The following is a 27,303-nucleotide window of genomic DNA, read 5'->3' on the forward strand; positions in this document are numbered from 1 at the left end:
CTCCCTCCCTCCCTCCCTTCCCTCCCTCCCCCCTTAGAATCAATACTGTGTATTGGTTCTAGGCAGAAGAGTGGTAAGGGCTAGGCAATGGGGGTTAAGTGTAACCCAGGGTTACACACCTAGGAAGTGTCTGAAGTCAGATTTGAACCAGGACCTCCCGTCGCTAGGCCTGGCTCTCAATCCACTGAGCTACCCAGCTCAGTAAAGTAAAGTACCCTTTACTGTCTTAAAAAATTGAATTCTGAAATCTGAGGCTGCTGTTTAGCTGGTATCCAAAAGTCCCATTTTTTTTCTTTCTGTTATTCATTTATTTAGTCAATTCATTGAAGGCTTTATATAGTTTTACTTAAAAGTATTTTTAACATGATAGAATTGTAGCTATAGGGACAGCTTTTCAATTCAACACAAATGAAGTGGCTATTCTGTTCAGGGCACTGTGCTTAAATGTTGAGGATATGAAGAAGAATGGAATAGTCCCTGTTCCTGAGGAATTGTGTTCTACCAAAGGTACACAGCATGTACCCAAATAAGAATACAAGGAAAAATGAGGAAGGGGAGAGCACCAACAGGCCAGGTGGGGTATGAATACCAGTGAGGTGTGAGGTCAAGAAAGTAAATGTCAGGAATGGATATTTGATTCAAGTTATGCATGGGAAGATTTAGGTGACAGGATGTGAGCAATGAGGGGATAAAGGGGTGAGAGAATCAAAAGGGATTAGACGGCGTAGAATTGAATTGTTCAACAACAGGATGAGAACTAATGAGAGGGAAGAGAGGTCAGAGCAAGTATAATAGATTGAAGGAAAAGTATGAAGTGAACCAGGCATGGAAGGGATTTGAGTTTGAGACTGGAATGAAATGAGATATTCCAAACTTAACCTAAGAGTTAACAAAAGTAAATGCATTAGGGGCAGCTAGGTAGCAGAGTAGATAGACTGCCAGTCCTAGAGAACAATACTATGTTCTCTTAACTCCCATTGCCCAGCCCTTACTACTCTTCTGCCTCAGAACCAATACACAGTATTGATTCTAAGACAGAAAGTACAGATTGGGGGGGGGGAAAATCTGTCATCTCCCAATGAAGCTCCCTCCACTACCATAAAACCCTTTTTTGATACAATGAAGGATAGTTAAACAATATAAATCAAAACACTGGTTATATACAACAAGGAATGTCTCAGTGTATATGACCAGGCAATGGGGGGGTTAAGTGACTTGCCCAGGGTCATACAATTGGGAATTGTCTGAGGCCAGATTTGAACTCAGGACATCCTACCTTTAAGCTTGACTCTCAATCCACTAAGCCACCTAGCTAGTTATCCCTTTTTTATCTTCTGTCTTAGTATCAATTCTAAGAAGATCAGCAAGGGCTAAGCATTTGGTTGAGTGACTTGCCTAGGATAACATAGTTAGGAAGTGTCTGAGGCCAGATTTGAGCCTAGATCTTCCCAACTCCAGGTCTGACACTATCTACTGAGTCACCTACCTGCTTCTCAATAAAGGAAAAACTAGCCTAGTATGCTTATGGGTAGGTCCTTAAGAAAAGCTGGCCCATCTTATGTGGCAAGGAGATACTAAGTTCAAATCTGGTCTTAGACACTTCCTAGCTGTGTGACCCTGGGTAAGTCACTTAACCTTGACTGGTTCACCCTTCTCGATCTTTTGCCTTATAACTGATACTTGGTATAAATTTCAAGACAGGAGGTAAAGGTTTAAAAAAAAAGAGTAATGAAATAGTTGCCAATGCAGGAATGAATCCTTCCTTGAATGCTTTCTAAATATCATTTCCCTACTGCCCTTCTCTTTAAACTTCCTACATCCAAATGACTTTGGTTAGGTTTTCTTTATCCTATTCATTCTAACCAGTATTTCTATATGTCCTATCACTCAGCCTCTTGAATATTTAATAAAGTTTTACCTCTTGAACCTATTCATTTAGGAATGAATGTCATGAAAGTAAATCCCCCAATTTCTCCAGTGTTTTCAGTTTGGCATTTTTTTTTTAAACCTTTATCTTCTGTCTTGGAACCAATACAATTTGGTTCCAAGGTAGGAGAGTGAGTGGTAAGGGTTAGGCATTGGGGGCTAAGTGACTTGCCCAGGGTCACACAGCTAGGAAGTGTCCAAGAACAGATTTGAACCCAGTACCTTTCATTCCCAGGCCTGGCACTCAATCCAGCTGAGTCACTTAGCTGCCCCTTTCAGTTTGGTTTTTAAATCACCAACCTGGTGCCAGAATTGACTGATACCTTTTTAAAGGTAGATAAACTATGTTACCAGCATAAAGTTTGTGCTGTAGTGTGACTAGATTCTGAATACTATCTTATTAACAAACCATCAGTCCAAGGGTGGGACCAGAGGTGAAAACAGGGGTTAGGAGGCCAGGCTGAGAACTTTGGAATTATGTTTAGAACAAAGATAATTTTATTCTTCTCATTGTTCATGACAATCAGCAGGTGGATAAGAGAAAGTGTTTTTTGGCAATGGGGATTCATGGTTACATAAAGAATTCTCTTTTTATGCTCTATGTTTGGAAATGCTTTCTCACTTAAATTCAGAATCAAAAATTTTTTCAAAAGCAAAAATGTATCCTGGTTGGAAAATGGAAAAGGTGAATGTCTTTATGTCTTAATATTTAAATAGAGCCTTTCTTTACCTCATCCTTTGGCCTCATTCAGAAGCTCTTCAAGTCAAGTTAAAACCCCATTTGGAGTCTTAAGAGGTTACGTATTCTCAATATTTTACAAATGCCAGAGGCATTTAAACTACACTGCTAGGAACCAGGAGAACACTATACACACTAACTGAAATATTGTGCGATGATCATATGTGATAGACTTTGTTACTAAAAGCAACACAATGATCTAGGACAATTCTGAGGACTTAGGACAAAGAATGCTGTCCACCTTTAGAGAAAGAATTGTGGGTGTAGAAATGCAGAGGAAAACATATGATTTATCACTTGTTTATTTGGGGTTTTGGTTTTAAAAGATTATTACAAAAATAAATAATATGGAAATGTATTTTGCACGATAATACACATGTAACCCAGTGGAATTGCTCGTCAGCTCCAGGAGTAGGGAGGGAATATGAATCACATCACTTTGGAAAACTTATGTGTAAATATTGGAATAAAATAAAGATAAAATTTAAAAAAATAATAAAGTACACTGCTAGCCTCAGGTTCTTTGAATTGGAGCAAAGTCCACATCTTTTAGCACCTCACCTTGCCTAACTTTGTGGAAATCTGGTGGTCTCTTATTCTAGCAAACTGGCCTGGAACATCAGCATCTCTGCACTGATGACTTTTCCTTTTAGGACAATTAAGAGGGACACTGATTTATTTTGACACCCTCTCCTTTCCCAGATGAAATTCGACAGCAAGGAGTAATCCAGTGGCTTGAGTCTCTTCCCTTTGATGACCCCAGCTCTCCAGACCTACGGCTCACTGTGGGAGCAGTAATTGTGGAGGAAATGAGAGTAGCAATAGAAAAACACACTGGTTTTCAGTGCTCAGCTGGGATTTCACACAACAAGGTGAGCGTTAAGGATGAGGAAGGATTTCAAAGAGAAATAGAGGTATATTTGTAAAATGTTGTGAAACAAGGACTAGAATGGTAGGTACATTTAGATAATTGTGAGCATGTAGCAATGTGTTAGCCAAAATATAGGCAGCCCTTTCCCCCCTAAGCCTGATTTGTATAAAACTCCAGTGTAGATGATGTTTTTCAGTCTGTACCTGTTCCCCCACCCCCACTCCCCTTTAAAGAAACCTCAGGGTTTTTTTTTTTTTCTGATGTACCATCAAAAGAAATATAAACATTATTTATAAGAGACAATGACAGCTGGGTAGTTCAGTGGAGTGAGAGTCAGGCCTAAAGACAGGAGGTCCTAGGTTCAAACCTGGCCTCAGCCACTTCCCAGCTGTGTGACCCTGGGCAAGTCACTTGACCCCCATTGCCCACCCTTACCAATCTTCCACCTATGAGACAATACACCGAAGTACAAGGGTTTAAAAAAAAAAAAGAGAGAGAGACAATGACTATAGAGTGGGCAGTCAATAAAATCACATGTCCACAATATATTTATTACAGTTACTGTGGTGGGCATAATTCTAATATAAAACTGCCAGTCTGCTCACAAGAAGTAGCCTCTCTTCAAGGACTGCCTATATTTGGACCATTATAATTGTTTGAAAATAGATTCCCTTTTTGCTTCCCCATTGTAAACCTCAGGATATTCCCCAGCATGCTAACAAACAGAACCAAGTAAACTCATACTGTCAAGAGAACAGGAGAAAGGAAGAGACCTAGACCCAAAGTTTTGTATGTTTCTTCATTTTTTTCTGGCTATAGATAGCCAATTACCTTCTTGTACCATGATGTTCTCAAGTGTATTCTGTGCTTCAGTTTGCTTCCCAATTGTCCAGTACAACCAATAAAGGATAAATGGACAGTAAAATCTTTTTTTTTTTTAAACCCTTCCCATCTAAGAATCAATATTGTGTATTGGTTCCAAGGCAGAAGAGCAAAGGGCTAGGCAATGGAGATTAAGTGACTTGCCCCAGGGTCTCACAGGTAGGAAATGTCTGAGGCCAAATTTGAACCCACAACCTCCTATCTCAAGACCTGGCTCTCAATTCACTGAGCCACATAGTTGTCCCCTGGACTGTAGAATCTTAAGAATTCAGATCAAACTGAAAGATGCTAATCTGACTTAGTAAAGGGTATAAATTATAAAGTTTAAAAAATGTTTTTATTGCATTTTTTTTACATACAGTAATTCAAACAAGAGTCATTAGCCTTATTAGCTTTATTAAGTATTGCATAATGTAAATATATAGGGCATTTGCTTACATAAATGTAAATAATCATTTATAGTCATCAGTTATTTGAAAAATGTAACATAAATGTATATCCTTGAAAATATTAAATAGTCCCTTTATTTTTTATTTTATTTTTTTTTTAAACCCTTACCTTCTGACTTGGAATCAATACTGTGTATTGGTTCCAAGACAGAAGAGAGGTAAGGGCTAGGCAGTGGGGGTTAAATGACTTGCCCAGGGTCACACAGCTGGGACATGTCTGAAGTTACATTTGAACCTAGGACCAGCTACCCAACTGCTCCCTTAAATAGTCCCTTTAAAATCTTCTTTGTACTATTAAATTGTTCTGCTTAAGAAGTAAGGGTTGCTAAGGAGCATGCATGTGCTGACTTCTGGTTGAATTAACCACAAATTTTAAATTAGTATAGTTTATTTGAGAATATTAAATTGAAAAGTTTTTCTACAAGTGAAACAATGCTACCAAGATTAGAAGTAAATAGAAGAAAATTGGGAGGAAATTTTTATAGACAGCTTCTCAGATAGAGGACTATTATATCTAAAGTATATACAGAACTTTGTCAAAACTATAAGAACAAAAGCCATTCCCCAACTGATAAATGGGCAAAAGATGTGAACAGATAATTTTTGGATAGAGAAATCAAAGCCATATATAGGTATATGAAAAAATTACCCAAGTCACCACTGATTAGAGAAATGCAAACCAAAAGAACTCAGTTATCACCTCACATTGATCAGACTGGCTAAAATGACAAAAGGACAAAATGAAAAAAGTTGGAGGGGATGTGGAAAAACGAGGACACTAATGCACTGTTGGAGCTATGAACTGATCCAACCATTTTGGAGAGCAATTTGGAATTATACCCAGTAAGTTATAAAACTCTGTATATCCTTAGACCCAATTGCTGGTTTGGGGAAAGAGGAAAAGAATCCATATATTCCAAAATATTTCTAGCAGCTCTCTGTGATGGCAAAGAATTAGAAACCAAGGGGATGCCTAACAATTGGGAAGTAGGTAAACAAAATTGTGGTATACAATTATGATGGAATACTACTATGCCATAAGAAATGATGAACAGAGGAATTTTTTTTTAATGATTTCCATCGCATTCTTTTTAAAAAATTTTTTTAAACCCTAATATCTTTTTTATATATCCTTCTATATTTTATTTGTTACAGGGCTAGGCAATGGGGGTTAAGTGACTTGCCCAGGGTCACACAGCTAGGAAGTGTCCAAGGCCAGATTCAAACCTAGGACCTCCCATCTCTAGGCCTGGTTCTTAATCCACTGAGCCATCCAGCTGTCCCCTAAACAGAGGAATTTTTAAAAAAATTTGAAGAGTAATAATGAACAGTGAAATGAGTAGAACTAGAAGAACATTATACACAGCTACAGAATTAATGCTGGAAGGATAAACTGTGAATGTTACTTCCAGAAAGTGAACAGAAAGGTGAAATATGACACTTAGTTTATATGTACATAGTGGCCACCTTGGCAATATCTTTTGTGATTCAGGCAGAGGCTGGGACACTAGGATTTATTATGTAGATATGATAAAAAAGAGTAAACTAAATAGAGATTTATGATTTCATTTGTATACTATCTTTTTCTTTGTATATGGAAATGCTTGTTTCATTTGGTTTTACAAAATTTGGAATTAAAAAAAACAAACCCAAAAGAAATTAGCATAATTTAAACAGATGATAATGATATATACTACATAAATGCAATATGCAACGTACTAAGATAGTAAATGGCCAGTAGTGTGTCTAGAGCCTAAGTCCTAATTTGTTTCAGCAATGAGCTGGGAAACCTTTACCCTTCAAGGCAAAACAATATTAATAATATCTTAGTTTCTTGATAGACCTATGAAAATGGGAATTTTTCAAAGAAAAGATTGGCAGATTATGGGGGAGGATTAGGAGAAAGCTAAAGGTGGGAAGAACAATGAGAATCATGAGAACTCTTACTTTTTCCACTGAGGATGTTTAAAGTTTCTGGTTGTGTTTTTGTTTGTAATCTGGAAACCATTAAGCTATGGCCACACATAGCTAGAATGTTTCTGCTTTTCACCAGTCCTTTGTGTGGGTGAGATCAACAGTAATGAGATTTCTCTGCTGTATTTATGCTTCAGGTACTGGCCAAACTAGCCTGTGGATTAAACAAACCCAACCGCCAGACTCTGGTGTCACATGGCTCTGTCCCACAACTTTTCAGTCATCTGCCTATTGGTAAAATGTAAGTATTTAGGGAGCAGTTTGCTCTTTATCCAAACCCTTGGAAAGCGGGCTGGAGGTCTAGCTTGTTTTTTTGTTTGTTTTTAAGGCAAATCTATGGAAAACAGGTTGCAGGAAGATAAGGAAGATAAGGGAGATGGAAGGAAAGAAAGATTGAAGGGAGGTTTTGAAAGCAAAATTTGAATGTTTATTCAATTCTAGATTATCCATGGTAAGAGGACAAAGAAATACCATGGATAATCAAAATGACCAGTTAATCTAAATTTCTTGCCACTGTTGTTGTTCAGTCATTTTTCAGTCACATCTGATTCTTCGTGACCCTGTTTGGGGTTTTCTTGGCAGAGATACTGGAGTGGTTGGCTATTTCCTCTTTGAAGCTCACTTAACATATGAGGAATTGAGGCAAAGAGAGTGAAGTGACTTACCCAGGGTCACACAACTAGGAAATGTCTGAGGTCAGATTTGTGTAAATAGATTTAGCTCCATTTTATTCCTTACAGATTTGAACCCAGGACCTCCCATCTCTGGGCCTGGCTCTCAATCCACTGAGCCACCCAGCTTCCCCCTTCATGTCTGCTTTTTAGATAAAGGACTCGTAGTTATTGAAATAATCTCCAGATTTGCTTTCTGGAAGGAAAATTAAAGTCAAAATAATTCATAATCAAGTGTTTATTTTGTGCCAGGCATTGTTTCAGTGTTCTGAAGTATATAATGCTGTATAAAGCATAGTCCCTAACTTTAAAAGTTTACCTAAAGGCTTACACACAAAAAGTTAAATATGAAATAGAAGTTTTAAATAATTGAAGACAAGGCAGTTAATGATTAAGTCCAAAAACAGTGAGGTGATCAGGAAAGGTGATAGAGAAGGCTGAATTTTAGCTGGCTCTTAAAAGATAAGATTTGGATAGGAGGAGAGGACAGAAGATATTCTAGTTAAGTAAAATGAGGTGATTCAATGGATAGATATGGATTCAAATCCTTCCTCAGATATTTACTAGCTGTGCTACCCTGGGCTTAACTGTATTACTCTTAGCTATTATTGCCTTTAACTTCTTTGAGTTTTAATTTCCTTATCTATAAAAATAGGAGAGTTGGTTCCTTCTAGCTATAAATCCCTATGATGCCACTGGTTCCAAGTATGATATCCTTTTGTCTGCTAGCATCTTATTCTGTGTAATCTTTATCTTTTGTCTCTCTTTTGGCAGCCGTAATCTTGGAGGAAAGCTGGGGGCTTCTGTTATCGGTACCCTAGGGGTGGAGTATATGGGTGAGCTAACCCAGTTCACTGAACTCCAGCTTCAGAGTCATTTTGGGGAAAAAAATGGGTAAGTGGTTTATTTTACAGTTGAGTGATTTTCTTTATGGTGATGCTAATTTTAATTTCAATACAGAAAATTTCTCTGGACAGAAGCTCCGAGGAAAGTTTTAGTCTTGTCTTTGGATCACTATGGGTTGCTTTGATTTAAATGAAATCACATATTAACTGTTGCACAATAGACTAGGAGAGTGTGTCCTAAACTTAGAATCCTAATACTATATAACTAGAAGAGCCCTTTAAAGGTCAACTAACCCAACAATCTCCAACTTTCTCCAAGAAAACCAAGTACCCAGAATTACTAATTAGGTGATTTTTCCCAAGGCCACATTTAGTGGCTAGTTAGTAGTCTCCTTTCCTTCCTTCTTGTCTGTGTTCTTTCTATACCATCTCTCATGTTGATGGGGAAGTTTTCATAACCAAGACATTGAGCTCTTGGCTCTTCCTACCCTACAGCCTTATTTGTGTCTACTATTGAAATAACAATAATGATAACTCACATTTATATGGCACCTTAAGATTTGCAAAGTACTGTCCCTCAAAGCAACCCTACAAGGGATATAAGAGGGAAAAAGTTCCCTGGGAAGGGCAGAACTTATTAGTGATTAGGGGTCAGTTGGGATAGTTTTTTTGACCTTTCTCTGACTTGGAGAAATGGGCCAAGGACTAGAGTTTACCTTCAGCTTCCGTCCTCTTTTCTCTTCATTAGATCCTGGCTGTATGCCATGTGCAGAGGGATTGAACACGATCCAGTAAAGCCCAGGCAATTACCCAAGACCATTGGCTGTAGCAAGAATTTCCCAGGGATAACAGCTCTGACTACTCAGGAACAGGTAGGCAGATATTTTTAGGCAGAAAATTGCCATTTTCACCAAGATTTGAAGTTTGTTTTTTTTTCAATCACTTAGTCAGGAACCTCATTGGACCATGCCTTAGATTTCAGAATATGAAGGAAAGAGATTTTTGAAGTATAAAATTGTGATAGCCCTAGGAAATTTTGTGCTGAGTTTCATAGGAGTATGATGTGCCTGAAATCCCTTAGATAATATGTCACAAAAACAGCTAGAAAGTTTCTAAGCCCAAGTTGAAATAGTATTGTTATTGATAGATTGAATGAATTATTAGTGATCCTTGGAATCTGTGCAGTTGGAGGCCTGAACAAATCTAGGCTGTGCCCTGTGGTGGGAATGCACTGTCTGTTATCTTGAATTCAAAATGCTTCCTTTACAGATAAAGTGGTGGCTACTACAGTTAGCCCAGGAGCTAGAAGAGAGACTGACCAAGGACCAAAAGGATGTAAGGAACATTGTCTTCTTTCTCCCCATTATGGGCTTGGGGACATTGTCAGAAGTTTGTTTTTGAAACAGAAATTTTGTATCTAGAACTTGGCTGAATGTTTTTCAGGTTCAGAAACAGCTTTATTGTCCCCTTTGTCCCCTGTGCATCATCATCTTTAAGCCATGCCTATTAAGGGTCAGAGCCCTTTCCCCTCACATATCACAGCAGCCCTCTTACAGAGCCCCTAGAACACAATTCTCCTATTGTGTTTTTTCCAATAGCCCTGCTGCAAACCTGAATACCTAATATCCCTGAATGCTTCTACCTGAATACCTAATATCCTTGAATGCTTCTACCAGTCTTTGGCACAGGGTCCAATTCCAACTGAATAAAGTATGGGGAGTAATCTTAGAATATGGACACCAGTCTCTTAAGACCTGGTGGCAGTGGGAAAGGAGAACAGTAGAGCATCACTGTTTCTTTTTGCCCTATGAAAAGAGGCCTGGACTAAGTCAGGAGACCTGGATTTCGGTCTCATCTCTGTCTCCGGGTATCCTTGGACAAGTTGGTCCCCAAACCTCAGTTCCTTTATCTATAAAATGAGAAGACTGAATTAGATGATTTCTTGAGTTCCCTTAATTCTATGTAAGATTCTATAATCTGCTTCTCTCAAAAAAAATGGGTTAAGCAACAGATTACCCCCAGAATAACTTCTGATATGACTCTATCTTTTACTTTGGGATTTGAATGCATAGGGTAAAGGGGCAATCAACTGGTTTGTTTGATACCAGAAAAAATGGGATTTATTTTGGCTGGATGTCTGATTTTTTCCACTAGGTGTCACTCTTTTCTTTCTTCCTTTTTGGTCTAGCTTTGTAGAGTACTGCATGGTGGTGGAGGACTAAAGTTAGGGACTGGCCTATGATTTCATTGGTAAAGGGAACTGATGGATTTAAGAAACTTTTTCTATCCATGCAAGTAGTCACCTTTTCTTTAGTCTGTGATCTTTACAGAATTGCCAAGAGCAGACAGGTTAAATGATTTTAATGCTCCTGCAAATTCATGGATTTTTAAGCCTCTAGTAGTGTTTTAAAGACAAATTCCCTCAATTAGAAGGCTTCCCAGGGAACGATGTTCCCTTGGATAGATTTATTTTCAGAGAGGAATACTTTGGGACTGAGCCCTACATAGAAGTTTTCCAAAATCTCAGATATTTGTAGTATTTTCAGATGTACTTTCTTTCCTTTAATATCATGTTCCCCATAACTAGTTTTGATTTCTTCCCTCCTCTCAATACATGGCTACTACTCCTTCTTCCTCTCTTTCCTGCCAATATCCTTTAATCTAATTTGTATCTTTTAGGGTTGGTTTTGTGAGTCCCAGTTTGAAGTGTGGGGCAGAGACATGGCCCAATGGATAGAGTGCTGGGCTTGGAGTTGGGAAGACTTATCTTCCTGAGTTCAAAATTGGCCTCAGACATTTACTGGCTGTGTGACCCTGGGCAATTCACTTCATCCTCTTTGCCTTAGTTCCTCATCTGTAAAATGAGCTGGAGAAAGGCAAACTACTCTAGTATCTCTGCCAAGAAAACCCCAAAAGGGGTCATGAAGAATCAGACAAGGACTGAAATGACTGAACAATAATTTGAACTGTGGTTCGCCTTTATATTTGCTACATTAGGCTAGAACTCTGCTTTTTTTTCCCTCTTGAAATATTCTTCAGTATTAGGAGTATCAGCAATACTTAGTAATGCCTAGAATTTGAGGATTCTAGATGATTCTATTTCTGTTTTTCCTTGCTCATGTCTTAAAAGATTATGGATTAAGCAGATTTTTCTAAATTCTATGCCCCACAGATATTACTCAGTTAGGAGCAGATAACAGCAGTATAGGGGCAGGTAGCCTCTAGAGAGAATAAACTTCATTATGAGCCAATCCACACTACTAGTTGCTTTTTGATTAGATGCTTCTTTCAGACAGACTCTTTACACAAACATGTAGACTGCTTGCCATTTCTTGAGTACACATGGCATGTTTCTGCTCAGTGCCTTCACTCATGCTTTGTTCTTTCCACTGTATCTCTTATTAAAACCATCATCCATCGACACAGTTTAGTTGCTCCCCCTTTCTCAATAGCACTTGGTTTGCATTGTAACATGTATCTCCGGTCACAGATTGCCTTTTATTATTTTAACTTATGTATTAGATTAGGTCTTTGTATCTTGCAGTATTTGGTCTAATGCCAATAATACTGGAAGCACTCAATAAATATCAGCATCATTGTTTCCTGACTCCTTCGGCATTGGACAGTTCTTTCCCTCCAAACCAACCTTCCATTTTGGCTTTCCTTACATCTCCTGTACAATTTGTGATATCCAGACACATATCACAACTTCACTTTTGGCTTTCTCTTCCCTCTTTCCCTCTCTCCCTCCCACAGAATGACAGAGTAGCCTTACAGCTGGCAGTTAGCATCCGAGTACAAGGTGACAAACGTCTTAGTAGCCTTCGACGCTGCTGTGCCCTGGCCTGCTATGATGCCCATAGGATGAGCAGTGATGCGTTTGCTCTTATCAGAAACTGTAATACTTCTGGAATTAAGACTGAATGGTGAGTTTTCTCTTTATTAAGAAGATAAATCAGCACTATCTTGACTTTCACATTAGGTAGAGTCCAAGAGCTCATCATTAGGATTGGCTCCAGCTAATGGTAAATCAATATGGCTCTGTCTAGCAACAGCCACATCCTGGAGAAGAATGGTCATATATTTTTGGAAAGAATGTACAGCTGCAACCCCAGAAGCAAAACTGTCTAGCTGTAGCTTTCTTCTCATTCTGAATGTTTCCATTCTCATAAGCTGGTTAAGAGATTGAGAATAAGCCGTGGCCAGATGGCTCAGTGGATACAGAGCCAGGCCCGGAAGCGGGAGGTCCTGGTTTCAAATCTGGATTCAGACACTTCTCTCTGACCCCTGGGCAAGTTGCTTACCTTCAGCTGCCTAACCCTTATTGCTCTTCTGTCTTGGAACCAATAAGAAGGTACCCTCCTTTTTTTTATTTTGGACTTAAAATTATTTACTAAATTAGGACAAATGTGGGAATAGCATCCAGGAGTTCAGACTCTTGGCTCCATCCCTCCTTCCTTTTCCCACCACCCCAGTAAACTGACAGTAGAGGATTCTGTCTCTCAGTTTGATGGATGATAGGAAGGCAATGTACATGTCCACCTAAATGAGATATTTATAGAGTTTAGAACAGTGTCTGGAACATAGTGGGTATACCCTTACCTTTGGTCTTAGAACTGATACTAAGTATTGGTTTCAAGGTAGTCAGGGTTAAATGATTGCCCAGGGTCACACAGCTAGGAAGTATCTGAAGGTTGGCCTAGTTGACTCCTTATATTTCTAAATATAGATGTGCACTCTTGTGTAGAGTATATTTAAATAGATCTGTAAGGGTTACGAGGAGTTCTGCTACTCTGTGAGTATAGATGTCCTGTGTGATTCTTATCTGTTTTTCCACAAATTCTCCATTGGGGATCCACCTATCATTCTGGAAGTCTTCCTCTAGGCCTAGGAAGAGTAAAACCTCTGTCCACTAAGCCACTTCACTGCCCCATTCCTGCTCTTTTCTCTGACTATTCTGTTAGCTGCTGGATGCTCTCCAGTGTTTCTGTGTGTAATGATGTTGTAATACTTTTCATAAAAAGCCTTATTCTTACCTGCAAGGAAAGCACACTATAACCTAACAACCCACATTTATACACAACTCGTATTAATATTTACAAAGTATTTAACTCAAAACAACTGTGAAGTAGAATCCACAAGCATATTATCCCCACTTTACAGGTAAGAAACTGAGGCTCAGAGAATTTTCTCATAGCCACAGGTCTAGTGTCAGAAGTGGGATTCAAACTTAGGTTTTAGACCTCATCCAAAGAAAGTTTAATTACTGGAGTGCCAAAATTATTTGATTATAAAAGCTATATCACAAGGCGTGAAATCTGACCAAGGGCAGCTAGTGTATTAATACTTTAAAAGGTTTTTTTGGAGTAGACATGGGGTTTTGTCAGTGGTGAGGAGCCTCTTCTACAGCACCTTCTCTGTATCATATGATCTTAACATCATCTCAGACACTAAAAAGATAACTTGCCTGGGGATGTATAGCCATCATGTAGCCAAGTAGGATTTGAAATCAGCTCTTCCTGGCGTGAAGATCAATTCTTTATCTATTATGCTTTGAGTCTTCTCACTTGAAAAGTAGCAAGTCAGCTCTCTTTCCCTCCTATAAGTTAGTTGTTTTGAAAATATATTTAGGAGGTAGCTAGGTGACATAGTAGAGTGCCAAGCCCAGAGTCAGGAGGATCTGGGTTCAAATTTGGCCTCAGATACTTCCTAGCTATGTGACCCTGGGCAAGTTACTTAACCCCATTTACAGCCCTTGCTGCTCTTCTTAGAATTGCTACTAAGACAGAAAAAAAAGTATATTTGGTGTTTTGCATATTTTCATATATATAATATATAATTTTTGCTTGCTTTCTAAGTGGGTGGGGGAAGAGCAGGAGGGAGGAAATTTGGGGTTTGAATTTTTTAAAATGATAAAAATAGCATTTACAAATTTTATATATTTGGATAAAGAAAGAATTTCTACTATGACTTATTGGCTACTATAATGAGGAACCGAGGAAAGCTATAAAATTTCCTTCTTTTATAGTTCCATGTTCATGTGTAATATATTAGATGAGTTATTAGTGAGAGGTATTTCTTTCTTGGGGTGTAACCAATGTCCCAACCATATGAGATTTGCATATTATATTGTCCTGAAATCTGGACTTGGTGCTAATCTTTGTTTCTTTTTTTCCTCTCTGCACAGGGCTCCTCCCCTGACTATGCTCTTCCTTTGTGCCACCAAGTTCTCTCTTTCTGGTCCAACATCTTGCACAGACATCACCAGCTTTGTGAGCAGTAACACATCTCTTCAGAAGTCAGGTGTTGCCAGCTCAAATGCTAAGGCTCTAGGAAATTGCCCAAAGGCGGTAGCTACCAAGAGAGCCACCGGTTCTCTGGAGTTGCTTTTCCAAAAGGCTGCAGAGAAGCAGAAAGCCAAAGAGACTTCCATCCCACCTTCTGCTACCCCTCAGGTCCTTGCATCCAGCTCACCATCCAAATCTTCTTTACAATTTTGTTGCAATAATACAACTGAAATGGAGCCCTTCTTTAAACAAAAAAATCGGGAGGTCCAAACACATTCACAGCTTCCTAATGGCTTTCCTGCTCCTCTCCCTCCACAAGATTCACTGCCCATGGCTAGAAACATCAAGAACCAGTTTTCCCCAAATCACAATGATGTCCTAGAACCTAAACCCTCTACAGCTCCTCTAGCAGAAATGGATTTGACCCAGAGTGGACCAAGTGAACCAAGAAGACTTAATTCTCTTTTGGACAGTGCTGTTAAGGTAGCTACTAGTGTCCCACTTTTTCCAGATGCTGAGGACCAGCTGTGCTGTGAGAAGTGTGGCTCTTTGATTTTAGTGTGGGAAATGCCTGAACACATGGACTATCACTTTGCAATGGAACTCCAGAGATCATTCTTAGGACCCTGTTCTCCCAAGCCTCCAGGTGTCCCTCCAACCTCCCCTTCTGGGGCTAAGAGAAGTCCCAAGAGCCCATTGCCTTCAAGTGCCAAGCGTCTCAGGCCCGAGGGTACCCGAACATTGGAATCATTTTTTAAGCCATTATCACGATAGTTCTGGCTCAGGGCTTAAGCTATAGGATTTTGACATTTTTATCTGAAATCTTAGAAACAGAATTTTACATGTCTTTTCAATGAAATAATAAATATTTTGGCACACAAAAAATTATTTTTGTAACCCCACATGATCCTAGCATTACCTTGAATGATGCCTTTTTTGTAATTGGTGTCCCTGGTTGTGAGCACTTGAAATGTGAAGTACTTGTTTATTATAGTGTTCTGTACACAGCTGGGTGTTTTATAAATGCGAGCATACTTAGATAAGGTGGTCTTAACCTGTGTTTCACAGCAATGTTATAACCAAACACCACAGTAATGAATTAAATTTGTTAAACCTTACTATAGTGTAGCTTGGCAGATTTCTTATTTGTAATACTTTTTATATAACTAATTGCCCCTTGAAAAGTTATTTAATAGAACCAATTAACAACATTAGGCAGAGTAACTCCACAGTACCTGGACTAGATAATGACAAGTATGATTTTAATAATGATTCTTCTCCTTAGCCTACAGTGTTAGGGCTTTTCCTGTTCTAAAGGTATAGTGGATTTACTGGGACAAATTGGGAATTCTAGCCTGTTAGAGAATAAATTTTAAAGCAGTATGTCACCCTGTGCAGACAGGAAATCTGGTACATCCTCCACCCTAGATAGAGAAGCTGAATCCCAGTGATAAGATAGGATGCCAAAGGCCAAGTCTGTAAAAGGCAGTTGTACTTTTTCTCAAATTCCTAAAATATAAATGCTAGATGTGAAAGGAAGACAATGGCATGAAGCTTAAAGGTTTGGATCCAGACCCCTCTTTTGGGTGATGTTGGAAAAATCATTTAACCTCAGGGTCTTGGGTTTCTCAACTGTAAAATGAAGGGATTAAAGTAGATGGACCTGAGGTCCCCTTTGGAGTATTCAATTTAAATGCTTATCCTAGTCATCCCAGTCACCTCCCAAATTAGGGCAGTTATTAAGAAATTGATTCTATAATAGACCTATTCACATTTAGGATACTAACATACTTTGTCTTCCCTTATGCTTTTGCTTAAGCAATTCCTTCTCTTTAGAATTTTCTCCCCTGCTCATCAAAATTTCTCCCATTTTGCTCTTATTAATGACTTCACTAGCTTTATAGATAAGTTTGCAGAATTAGATATAATGTTTCAAGGAGCCTGGTATATGTATGTAGCATAATGGTCTTTTTAAAAAATTGCATGATTTGTAATGAATTAAAACAGTACTCATAATTGACTCAAATTATTATCTGGCTAACGCTAGTGGTTGATTTGTGACAGGAAGGTTAGGAAACATTAAGTTTTCCTATTTATTCTCTGAAGTGATAAAACTGGGTGTTTCTTAAATGTGTCCCCCAAAATTATACCTATCCTTTAAGCCCTGAATCAATCAGTTTTATAGGAAATTCTTTACAATACATGTTGTTTGAATTGCAAGGAATCTTTTTCTGAATTACACTTAAAATTGCTTTAATGGTTCTATACCCATACTGCATTGTGTTAGTTATACTATCTATCATTTGGTAGGCCTGATGGGTGAAGAGGCCCCACTAAGAACTGAGCTCTATCCTGCTTCTCTCCCATCCTCAGGATGCATCAATGTTGGGGTTATAGATTTCCTTTTTTTTTTTTCCTGGGAAAGTACTGATCCCCTGCTGGAGGCAATCCATGACTAGCTCATTCAATAAAACATATTTATTCTGTACAATATGTATATATGTATATATATACATATGTGTGTATATATATAGAGATGCGGAGAAAATTCAAACAACAAATGATCCCTGAGCCCATGAGAACCCAGGACATCAACAATGGGGAAAGAGGAAGCCCCTTTGCTAGAGTAGGGGACATGGGCACCCCTCCATTTCTTTGGGGGAGGGGAAAGGCTACCTGCAACAATGGGCAGGATAGAATCACTGCAAACAAACAGAACAGTGGGTGATGGGGCTGCTTGGAAGCAAGAAGGGTAAAAGTTGATAGGGAGCCAAAGCTCCCAATACCCAGTCACCCATTTTTATAAAGCAAAACATGTTTGATTCATAACAAAAAAACAATAGATCTGCAGAGAAAAAGAGAGGACAAGACCATGACTGACATGCAGCTGACCCTTAATATGTCAAGCCCTGGACCAGCCTGATAAATAGCACCTGTGGGGTTTGTAGGGGATGAGGATGGAGTGATGGAGGTCCCTAAAACAGGGAACAAGAGGAAGTTGGGGATGGACCATTAGGCCCTGGCACAAAGTATGGGCAGTAAAGTTCACTACCTACATACCACTCCTTCCCACTTTGGACCTGGGGGCTCCAGGCAGACATGGGGACGTGTCTTTTGTCCACCATGGAACTGGCCTCTGTTGGAAATTTATATAGCCCTGAGGGCTAGAAAATGGGGTCTTCCTGAGAATCACTCAAAGCTGTGACTTTCCAAGAAGCCTAGATCATTGTGGGAGATTAGCTCCAGTCCAAAATCACTGAAAGGGTATGGCTGAAAGTGGCCAGAGTGGCTTCTTCCAAAGCCCCAGCAGAAGGGGCACGTTTGGCTAAAGTTGGAGGAGCCAAGCCTGGGGCATGGCCCTAAGCCAATACCCTGAGTTTTCCTGTCTTCTGTCACAGGACTCTCCTTTCCCCTAGCCACACCAAGCTGGGCACCACTCCAGAGGTGCTGGGAGAGGCAACTGGCAGGGAATGCCCCCTCCCCCAGGCTATTAACACACAGAGCCGCCAGTGGGGGCAGCGTGGTCTGAAGTCACCTTGTATATTGTAGGGACAGCAATGAAGATGCCCCTTGCCTAGGGTAGTTCAGAAGCCCAATCTGGCCTGGGCCTCTCCTGCTGCAATAGCCTGCACGTCGGTGACATGGCCGATGCCTTTGGTGACGCCCTCCCGGAACAGCAACTTGGCACCCACCTTCAGGTACTCTGGATGTTTCAGGAAGCGGAAACGCACTACTGCCTTCTCTCCGGTCCGAAGCTTGTCCTACAGTAGATGTGCAGACACTGGTGCTTGCCCTAGTTGGAGAGCTGTGGGGGGCTACCAGCTTTCTCTCCTCTACCCACAGCAAGTACTGATGGAGTCCTACCCACCTCATGAGAACATCTGCTTATTCTGGGAAGTAAGGGACGTTTTTGGTAAGCCCAGGGCCATATCCCCCTCCTTTCTTAAGGTGGAAATGAGTCTATCAGGGAGTAATTGGGCGCCCCTCACCTTGGCATGTATCTTCTCCACGACAGCTGTCTGACGCACATTGCCCACGTGCACAGTCACCTGGAATCCACGCCGGAAGGTGGTGGCATGGAACAGTAGGACAATCTCTGCCTCAAACACTGAGCAGATAGTGGGGTTCATCTCAGGGCTCACCATCACCATGCCCTGTAGAGGCAGAGGTCATCCAGACCCAGGTGGGACAGACTCCAAATTATGCCCTCCCACTGCATATCTCCCTTTCCCTAAGGCTCAACTTGAGATTTTAGAATCTTACTGCTTAAAACTCACCTGTTATGGGAAACTTTCCTATCTCTTCATTCTAATCACTTCTTTACACTCTGCACTTTTAGGGTTTAGGTCAGTAAGAGGACATTCTGTATTATATCATTTCACACTTGTTGAAATCTCTTTTCCCTTCAATTCATCCTTCACACCAGATTAATCTCTTAGATTTGGGCATGTCACTCCTCTGCTCACAAATCTTTAGTGAGTTCCTATTGCTTCTCTCCATGCATTCTATAATCTGGTCATCTTGAATTTCTCTCTGCATCCCTGAAGACTGCTTGCCCACTCCCATCTGTGCTTTTGTTTATGATATTCCCTATACCTGGAGTGTCCTTTTCCCTCTATCATAACTTGTTGCCATTTCCATTAAAGGTCAAGTCAAATGCCATTTCCTCCATAAAGTTTTCCCTAATCTCCTGGTTAATAATGACATTTGCCCATCAGTCCTGACATAGTACTTTGTTTTGTATTTCATTTATCATGCAATATATTATATGGTTCCATATTTGGGTCTTAATCCCCATCAGACAGTAAAGTAGCCCCATATAAGGGACTATAAGGGAGGCATGTTTAATTTCATTCTGGATGACTCCCATCTGGTTTCTAAGCACAATGTTCTATATACATAGTAAATTTAGCTTAATATTTTTCTGGGTGTATATACTGATTATCAGTGTTCCTAAGCCCTTTTCATCTGTGGGGGGGTCCTGTCTGTGAACCTTCACTGTGGGATTCAAAAGAGTGGGAACTGTTTCTTTTGTGCTTCTGCAGTAATGGAGAAGATTAGGGCTCTGGACATAGGTTGCTACTGAAAATACTTTGAAAGCATTTTCCTAATAGTTCTATCACTAGTCTACCCATAAGGCTCTTTCTGTATTCTTCCTACCTCATCACCCAGCTCACCTTTCGAAGAAGAGCGCGGTCAAAATCCCCAAGGGCCAGTGTGGCTGCCTGGCCAGCTCGAAGCACTCGGCAGGCTGAGCGGTTACGTTGGATGCTGCACACCTTCAACTCCAGGAAGCGTCCATCATCTGTGGGACCAACCACCAGCTGGTCCCCCTCACGGCAGATCCCACTGTAGTCCAGAGCAGGGATTGTACAGGGTTAGCCTGGACCCCTTGCCTACCTCCTACACTGTACCCTCCCCACCTAAACTCCTTTTATTACAAAGCCTTATTGTCCTGAGGAGACCAGGATTACTTGGGAAAGAGCTCCTGATTCAAAGCTGGGGAGCTGCCTCCTCCTTGCTCAGAGTTCAGATTCTGAGGGGAAGAAGGGAAATCCATCCCAAAGAATAGAAAATGCTAACTGACTAGAACATTACTGTTTCATGATCAAGAGTTTTCTGAAACATTAAGAGTGTGGACCTTTTGCTGGCCCTATCATCCTCTAGCCTGTGTCTTCTGACTCAAAGCTAGATCCCAGTAATGTCACTCTTTTGTCTTCCCTTTCTAAGTTAGATCTAGTTAGGTGGGGCATGGATATTTTCCCAGGGCCCAAGCACCCATACTTTATCCCAGGGGTCCAGGACAGTTAATTATCCTAGAGTGTGATTCCCAGCAGATAGGAACGCTGTTCCTTCCCACATATAGCATCAGGCTGGTTATCTCCAGCACTTCTGACAATGAAGGCATAAGATTCTTCAAGTCAGTCAGTTCCTTTGGATGGGGTCTGCTCAGCTTCCCAGTAGGGAGGTAGGGATTTACCTCCTTTGGAGCCTGATGCCATCATGTGGAGGGAACCCTCTAACAAAATCTCCCCCAACAAGGGAGTCACCTGGAAAGTGTCCCTCCAACAACAGTCCCCACCTCTGGCACCGTGTAGATTTCATCCACCTGAGACCAAAGAGGACACCATCAGTGGGTGGCCTAGGAGGCCCAGGAGGTTCCTAGACTTCTGGATAGACCCTGAGGGTCAGCTTCAAGGCAAGTGGTTCAAGCCAAACTTTTCCCAGCTCCCTGCCCTACCCCAGCCCATCTCTTACCTGGAACTCAGTCAGTTGCTGCATGAGCTCTTCCTGCTCTTTGCTATTGGTGAGTGGTGGCAAGATGTTGAGAAAGACTTTGAGCAGGTCCAGGCTTTCCCCAGACACACTAGACAATGTGAAGATGGGGGTGACACTGTAGGGAGAGGTATGGAATGGTTAGATAAGAAAGGTCCCTAGGGTAGAGGCCATCTGTGGAATTTCACAGGCTAGTCTCAGGACCTTACTAACCAAAATGTTGAGGTTTTATTGTCATCCTAGCTCCATCTTTAAGACAGTTCTGGGAGCAGGGTTTCTAAAGCCTCCTCTGGAGTAGAAAGCATGTGAAGAAATGTTCAAGTACAGATATCATTTCATCTCCTGGGATCCTAGACCAGGTCAAGGTAGCTTTGGGGTTAGCATTGTCTTAGAGGTACTGGCATATTAGAAAGGGGATGACTTATGGGAGTACACCGGATTCTGAAGAACCCATTAGATTGAATCAGAATTGGTCTCTCTAGCAGAGATTAGGGGTAAGAAAATGGGAGGAAGGGGAGGTAATGTTTCTGGTGATCTGTTCTGAATTGGCAGGGTTGCAGCTTACTTGGGTGACTGGGCAAACTGTTGGGCAGCAGTGACAGCATCATCATCAGAAGTGACCAAAAGGGGGAGTTTGTGGCATCCAGGCTGCTTAAGGACCCTTTCTAGCTGTCGCACTGTCCTTTCCACTGTGGCCTTTGAGCATAGGTCCACCTTGCTGATAACAATGAAGAAGGGCACTTTCAGGGCTAGGGCCAGTCCCAGATGCTCCCGTGTGGTACCCGCTGCAACAAAGAAGTAAGGGGTAAAAAGAATTAGAAAAGGGAGAAAAGGAAATGAATCAGAGGGGAAAGGAAGGGACTAAGCATTTATATGCACCCTAATATGTGCCAGGAACTGTGCTAAGTGCTTTACAAATATCTGATTTGATCCTCACAACAAATCTATGAAGTAGGTGCTATTATCATCCCCATTTTATGGTTGAGGAAACAGGCAAACAAAAGATAAGTGACTTGCCCAGAATCACATAACTAAGTAGTTTCTCAGATCAAATATGAACTTGGAGCTTTTCTTAACTTCAGGCCCAGGGTTCTTATTCACTATGCAATCTAGCATAAGAATAAAGATTTAGATTAGGAAGGGGCCTTGGAGGCTATTGAGTACAATGCCCTCATTTTTACATATGAGGAAACTGAGGCAGAGAGGTTAAGTGACCTGCCCAGGATCACATGGCTAGTAAATGTCTGAGTCAGGATTTGAACTCAGCTCTTCCTGATTCTAAGTCCAGTTCTCTACCTACTATGTTACCTACCTGCCTCCTTTAAAGACGTCCAGAGTGTCTGAACATTTGCAGGCTATGATACCCCAGAAAGTGCTCACCAATGCCAGTATTTGCACTGACTAGAAGAAGGGCACAGTCAGGACAGTAGGAGGTCAGGCCAAAGATGGTGGTGCGTAGGTACTTGTGGTGTCCTGCCAGGTCAATGAAGGTGATCATCTTGGAGCTGCTCTCACAGATCTGCTCTGCTGTCCTGGAGTCGCTGTAGTTCACCACCTGGACCAGCCCTCTTATTAGCACCTCCTGCTAGCTCGCCCTAACCCTTCCTCCTATTTGGGGCTGAGCTGCATGGAGCCCACCCAAATATCCTTTCATTTGAAAGAGCATCTCTTCTTCACCATCTTAAAGGCTGTCATAATGCTTTACTGCCTCCCAGTCCTTCCCCAGCACCATGACCCATCATGACTCTTTCTCTCTGCATACCTCTCCCCTGCTGTTAAAGCCGAGGATCTCAAAGCTGATGCTGGAAGTCCGACCAGATTGGATCTCATGTAGGTGACGGAAAAGATTGAGCCGGGCCCTGCCCCGCCCATTGTCCAGCTCCCCCTGAGTCAGCACCCCGAGGAGAGTTGACTTCCCAGAGTCCACATTGCCCAGGACAGCCACTCGAAGGTCCAAGAACTGTGAAGAAATACACTCAAGGTCAGGGATCCTCCCTCTCGTCTTCATTTCTGGGACAGGAGATAAAGTCTCCTGGTGCAACAAGGAAGGAGTGAGCCACCCAAAGAAGGTTGGACCCCAGGAGAAGGTCCCAGGATGGGGATGACATGTGTTTGTGTCTGTGTGGAGGGAGGCATATATGGGGACCAGGCTTTACCTGCTGGTTGTCAGGGACCTTGCGCACCAACACCTCAGTGATCTTTCGAGGAACATCGCTATCGTAATCCACCTCTCGCTCCCGAAGAACTGTGATGTCTGCCCCAACCCTGTGCACAGCAAGATCAGTCCCTACTCCCAGGCCAGAGGAACCCCCATCCCAGCCTGCCAGTGCCATCTGCCTTCCCCTGCCTCTCTCATCTGGACTGGCCAGATGCTTTCTTCTTCAAATCCTCTATCACTCATAGCTCTCTTCTCCCTCTTCTCACTTTCCATCTTACCATGGCCTTTCCCACCTCTTCAAAAGGCTCAAAGCTGAGGCCACAAATCTGAATCCCCTGAAGCAGGCCCTAGAACTTCAATCTCTCCCCACCTCTGGCACTGAGTCTTAACCAAAAGACAGGTATGGGGAAGCCCAACCATAATCCCCTAGGGAAAGGGCAAAGCAGGGAAGTGCTATCAGAAAAAGTGCTGTAGGAAGGAAGGAGAGTGGAGAAGGGGACATACTTCTCAGCCATCCGGTGCAGGGTCTTGAGGGATGCCCGCATCTCCTCATCAGCCAGCCCCACCAATAGCCCATTGTCCTCCACCCCAATCTGATAGACAGCCTCGCCCCGGCCTTCCTGAAGCCGCCATTTCATCTGTGTCACCAGGTGTTCAAAGCGATATTGGGATGGGTTTACCAGCTTCAACTGGGAAACAGAGATATGAAGGTGAAGTCACACATACACTCTTATTTGCCCTAAGAAGGATCAGGGCCATCTACTTCCCTATAGATTACTGAGAATAATTTAATCTGTGGAAATTTAATCTAGGTGCTACCTAGCCCTGTGTCTCCACCCTAGGAATCAATCCAGCCCCTTCTAAGACAATCTATTCTGGCCCCTGTTTCCCTAAAGAGCTAGAGACTCAGGAGAAACTTGGGGATGGAATCTCACAAAGGTCAGGTGCAATTCTCATTTCTCCCTGCCCCCATCCCCCTCACCCAAGACTCACCTTATACTCAATGTTTCCATCCTCAGCCTGTAAAGAAACATAAGACAGGGTAGTCACTGTACACTGCCCTAATCCCTCCCCCTTTTCTCCTGGACTCCAGCCTAGTCTCCAAGTTATTCTCTTCAAACAGCAGGAAGCCCAGAATGCAGCATCTTGCCAAGGCAGGAAGCATCTTAGAGACCAGGGTAACTCCCTCATCCAGCCCCAACTCAGCCCCATTTGGAGAGGCTGCCCTGCTAGACCTCAGGGAGTAATCCAATGAGCCAAGGACAGAACAAAAAGAGTTTCTGAGTTCCTCCTTCCTTTCTTTCATTACTCCCCACCAGAAAGATCTTAAACTGATGTCCCCAGAGGTCAAAGCCTCCTCTACCCTCAGACTGATCTCTATCTTTTTGCTTGTCAGCACTTCCTGCTCCACCCCCTTAACTGATGTCACGAGGAGTAAGAACTTCTATCTCAGGGCCAGAAAGTGAACTCATCACTGTCCACTTGAACACAAAAGTTCAAACTAAGGAAGTATGCTGGAAACCTAGAGACCCCTGAGCAGTACTGGAGGAATTAAGGAAATGTACCAAATTAGCTTATGTCATAAAAGACATTAATGCTACCCCCAAAGATGTCTTCTTCCTCTGAGGAACAGAGGAAAGAGAGGACCCATCTTAGAAATTCCTTTTTCTAGAATCTTCATACCTAACCTAGATTCCACTCTGCACTCACTGTATCTTCACCTCAACAGGGTTTCATGAACCAGACTAAGTGTTCCTTTCTTTGAGTCTCTTTCTTCTTTCTTCTGTTCATTTGTTAAAAAAAAATTAAGTGCTTACTGAGTTGTGGCAAGCCATTCTTTTTAGAACTGGCCCAGGGATTCAGGGGCTTAGTCCTTACTACATCCAATTATCATTAATGTTTTGTCTCCTAGATTTCTAGCATTTCTATCTTCATGGTTTGTCTCTATCTCCCAATTAGTTTCCCTCACCATTTAGCAAGTTAGTGACAAGAAGTAGTATGTACTGAGACAAAGCTAGAAGAGCAAAAGTTGTACTACAGTATGCATGTGTAATATTTCCTGCTAGACTAAGTTTCTCAAGAAGTGTTTGACCTGGAGTCAGTAAGATCTAGGTTTAAATTCCATCTCTGACACTTATTAGCTGTATAACCATAATCAAACAACTTAATCAAATAACTCTAGACCTCAGTTTCTTCATCTGTAGGGGGAATATAAAGATAACTCATCACAGAGCTCTTGGGCTAAAATGAGAATATACATATAGTTCTTTCAAAACCTGCAAGTGCTCTACAACTGCCATTAAATGCCCCCAGCACTTAGCACACAATTAAGTACATAATAAATGTTTATTGAATTCAGACTTTTCCCCTCAGAGGTTAGTCTTGTAGAACCTGCTGAGGAAGAGATTATAACGGTTTTGAATTTCCCAGACCCAGGGTCTCCTTCACCTCAAAGTTCCAATTATCACCCCATCATCCCTGCCCCAAAAGGGCCAACTTAAGCAGAGGACTGTCCACATTTACTTTTTTCTTTGCAGTGGGGAACTGGAGAAACTCAGGGCATACATATGCTTCCCTTTTTCCCTCACTAGAGTGAGAGGTATTCTTTTCGCCCCTCTCCCCAGGATCACCAACTCACTTTGGGGAAATGGCTACGTGCTAGAAAAGGGAAGGGATAGACAAGGGTAGTTCTCTAATCTTCCTATCAGTCTCCTCCCCAAAATGGCAGGTATGGGACTTGCAAAGCTGTTTGCTCCCAGTTTCTCCTTAATACCCCCAACCCTCAGGGGACTTATTTATACAGAATGGGTTGGGGGAGTATTTTCCCCCAGGTTTCCTCTCTTCTTGTGTGGAAGGCAGGTGAAAGATTTGGGGGATTTTTTATTTTTTTGGTCTTGTTCCAGCCCTATTCCCACAGGTCAAGTTCAGGATTTGGACAGAGGGTTCTCTGACCAAGGTCCCAAAACTTGGAGTACAGAAATGTTCCCTTCCCCCCACCCCCCATGCCTCCTTCCAAATGGAACCCTGACCCCCTCTCTGAATTTCCACATAGGATAGGTATAAAATGGAAGGAGGAAAGTGTTTCCTCTGCTCTTTCTCAACTCTCCTTCATGGGATAGGGACAAGTAGATAGAAAATATATTTTCTGTCTCTCAAATCCTTCCCCTGCCAGGTACAGGATAAGATGGAGGATGTGAAGTGCCTTTCCCTGAGACTCCAACCCAATTCACAGGGGGAGGTTAAGAACTGAGGGAATTCTCTTGGCTTCTCCTGGAATGCCTTCATGAAGCAAGTTGAAGGAGGTACCCTCTCTACCTCTACTGGACCCACATCCCACAGGACACTATTTGCCCCCTCTCTTATTTATTCCTCCATGGGACAAGTGGAGGTTCAGGATAAGGGGTTTTCTTTTTGCCCTTCCCAGTAGAACTGGTACAGGACTAAGTCTGGGCTTTCTGATCCTCCAAGATGCTACTTAGAACAAGTATGTGCAATCTACTCTTCCATGGGCACTCCCCTCATTGAAATGCTCTGGGGTTCAGGGAGGGGGGGAGAGAAAGGGGGTAATCCCGTACTTACTGACCCTCCAGAACTCCACCCACCTGTGCTCTTTGACCTTTGAGCACCCTCTTCCAGCAGGGGAAGAGGGGCCTGTGCTTTCTGACCCGGACCCTTCAAGGGACAAGTACAAGAAGTAGTCGGTGCTCTCTGACTTCCATAGGACAGGGGTAGGTACAGGAGAGGGGTTGTTTTCTCGGACAGTCCAAGGAACAGGGGCAGGTACAGGAGGGAGATTGTTCTCTCTGACCTTCCAGGACCTCCTTTCTCACGGAGGAGGGGGTGGGGGCTGTGTTCTCTGACCCTCCAGAGGACAGGCTCTGGAGAGGGCCGCAGAGCTCTTAGACCCTCCGGGACCCCGACCCCCCCCCCCGGGGGCAGGTACTGACAGGGAGGGTGCGCTCCCAGTCCCAGGCCCTCTCCTCACCTCAGGGGGCAGGTATGGGGGGTTGTTGGCTTTGCCCCCTCGATTCCTTCCGCCCTTCTTCTTCCCCTTCGGGGCCCCGCCGTTGCCGCTGCCACCTCTCGTTTTGAGGCCGCCGCCGCCGCCGCCGCAGCCGCCGCTGCCGCCACCCGCGCCGCCGCCACTGCCGGCAGTACCTCCAGCGGGCCGGCAGCAGCCGCCGAATAGCTCGGACACCCTCGAGTCCATCCGCCACTGCCCCCC

At 42.3% G+C, this 27,303-nt stretch overlaps 2 protein-coding genes across 2 annotated transcripts in view; one reads left to right on the plus strand and one right to left on the minus strand.

Annotated features, from left to right (window-relative positions):
• Positions 1–16,609, plus strand: part of POLH (DNA polymerase eta) — a 42,020-nt gene extending 25,411 nt beyond the window's left edge. The window contains exons 4-10 of the mRNA XM_044674697.1: positions 3,368–3,537; positions 6,979–7,082; positions 8,287–8,406; positions 9,106–9,229; positions 9,627–9,692; positions 12,114–12,283; positions 14,545–16,609. Of these exons, the coding sequence (XP_044530632.1) occupies positions 3,368–3,537; positions 6,979–7,082; positions 8,287–8,406; positions 9,106–9,229; positions 9,627–9,692; positions 12,114–12,283; positions 14,545–15,418 (1,628 nt within the window). The 3' untranslated portion in view covers positions 15,419–16,609. The remainder of the gene's footprint in view (positions 1–3,367; positions 3,538–6,978; positions 7,083–8,286; positions 8,407–9,105; positions 9,230–9,626; positions 9,693–12,113; positions 12,284–14,544) is intronic.
• Positions 16,610–17,107: 498 nt separating this feature from the next.
• Positions 17,108–27,288, minus strand: GTPBP2 (GTP binding protein 2). Its single transcript, XM_044672736.1, has 12 exons — positions 27,064–27,288; positions 24,072–24,098; positions 23,583–23,767; positions 23,077–23,185; positions 22,683–22,880; positions 22,301–22,475; positions 21,486–21,705; positions 20,903–21,038; positions 20,695–20,753; positions 19,822–19,993; positions 18,634–18,798; positions 17,108–18,405 (listed from the first exon to the last, which is right to left on the minus strand). Exons 1-12 carry the CDS (start codon positions 27,286–27,288, stop codon positions 18,229–18,231), a joined length of 1,848 nt encoding a protein of 615 aa, XP_044528671.1. The 3' UTR covers positions 17,108–18,228.
• Between the last annotated feature and the right edge of the window lie 15 nt (positions 27,289–27,303).

This window comes from Gracilinanus agilis, chromosome 4, assembly GCF_016433145.1.
Source record: "Gracilinanus agilis isolate LMUSP501 chromosome 4, AgileGrace, whole genome shotgun sequence".
In the NCBI taxonomy this organism is placed as follows: domain Eukaryota; kingdom Metazoa; phylum Chordata; class Mammalia; order Didelphimorphia; family Didelphidae; genus Gracilinanus; species Gracilinanus agilis.

What these genes read in the sequence shown, in the direction of transcription:
- GTPBP2 (XM_044672736.1), bottom strand. Translation starts at nt 27,288, where the DNA reads ATGGACTCGAGGGTGTCCGAGCTATTCGGCGGCTGCTGCCGGCCCGCT. An exon ending in AGGTCCCTGACAACCAGCAG is followed by an intron (nt 22,881 to 23,076) that starts GTAAAGCCTGGT and finishes ATTTCTTCACAG; the next exon opens with TTCTTGGACCTTCGAGTGGC. An exon ending in TGGAGAAGATACATGCCAAG is followed by an intron (nt 18,406 to 18,633) that starts GTGAGGGGCGCC and finishes CATCTACTGTAG; the next exon opens with GACAAGCTTCGGACCGGAGA.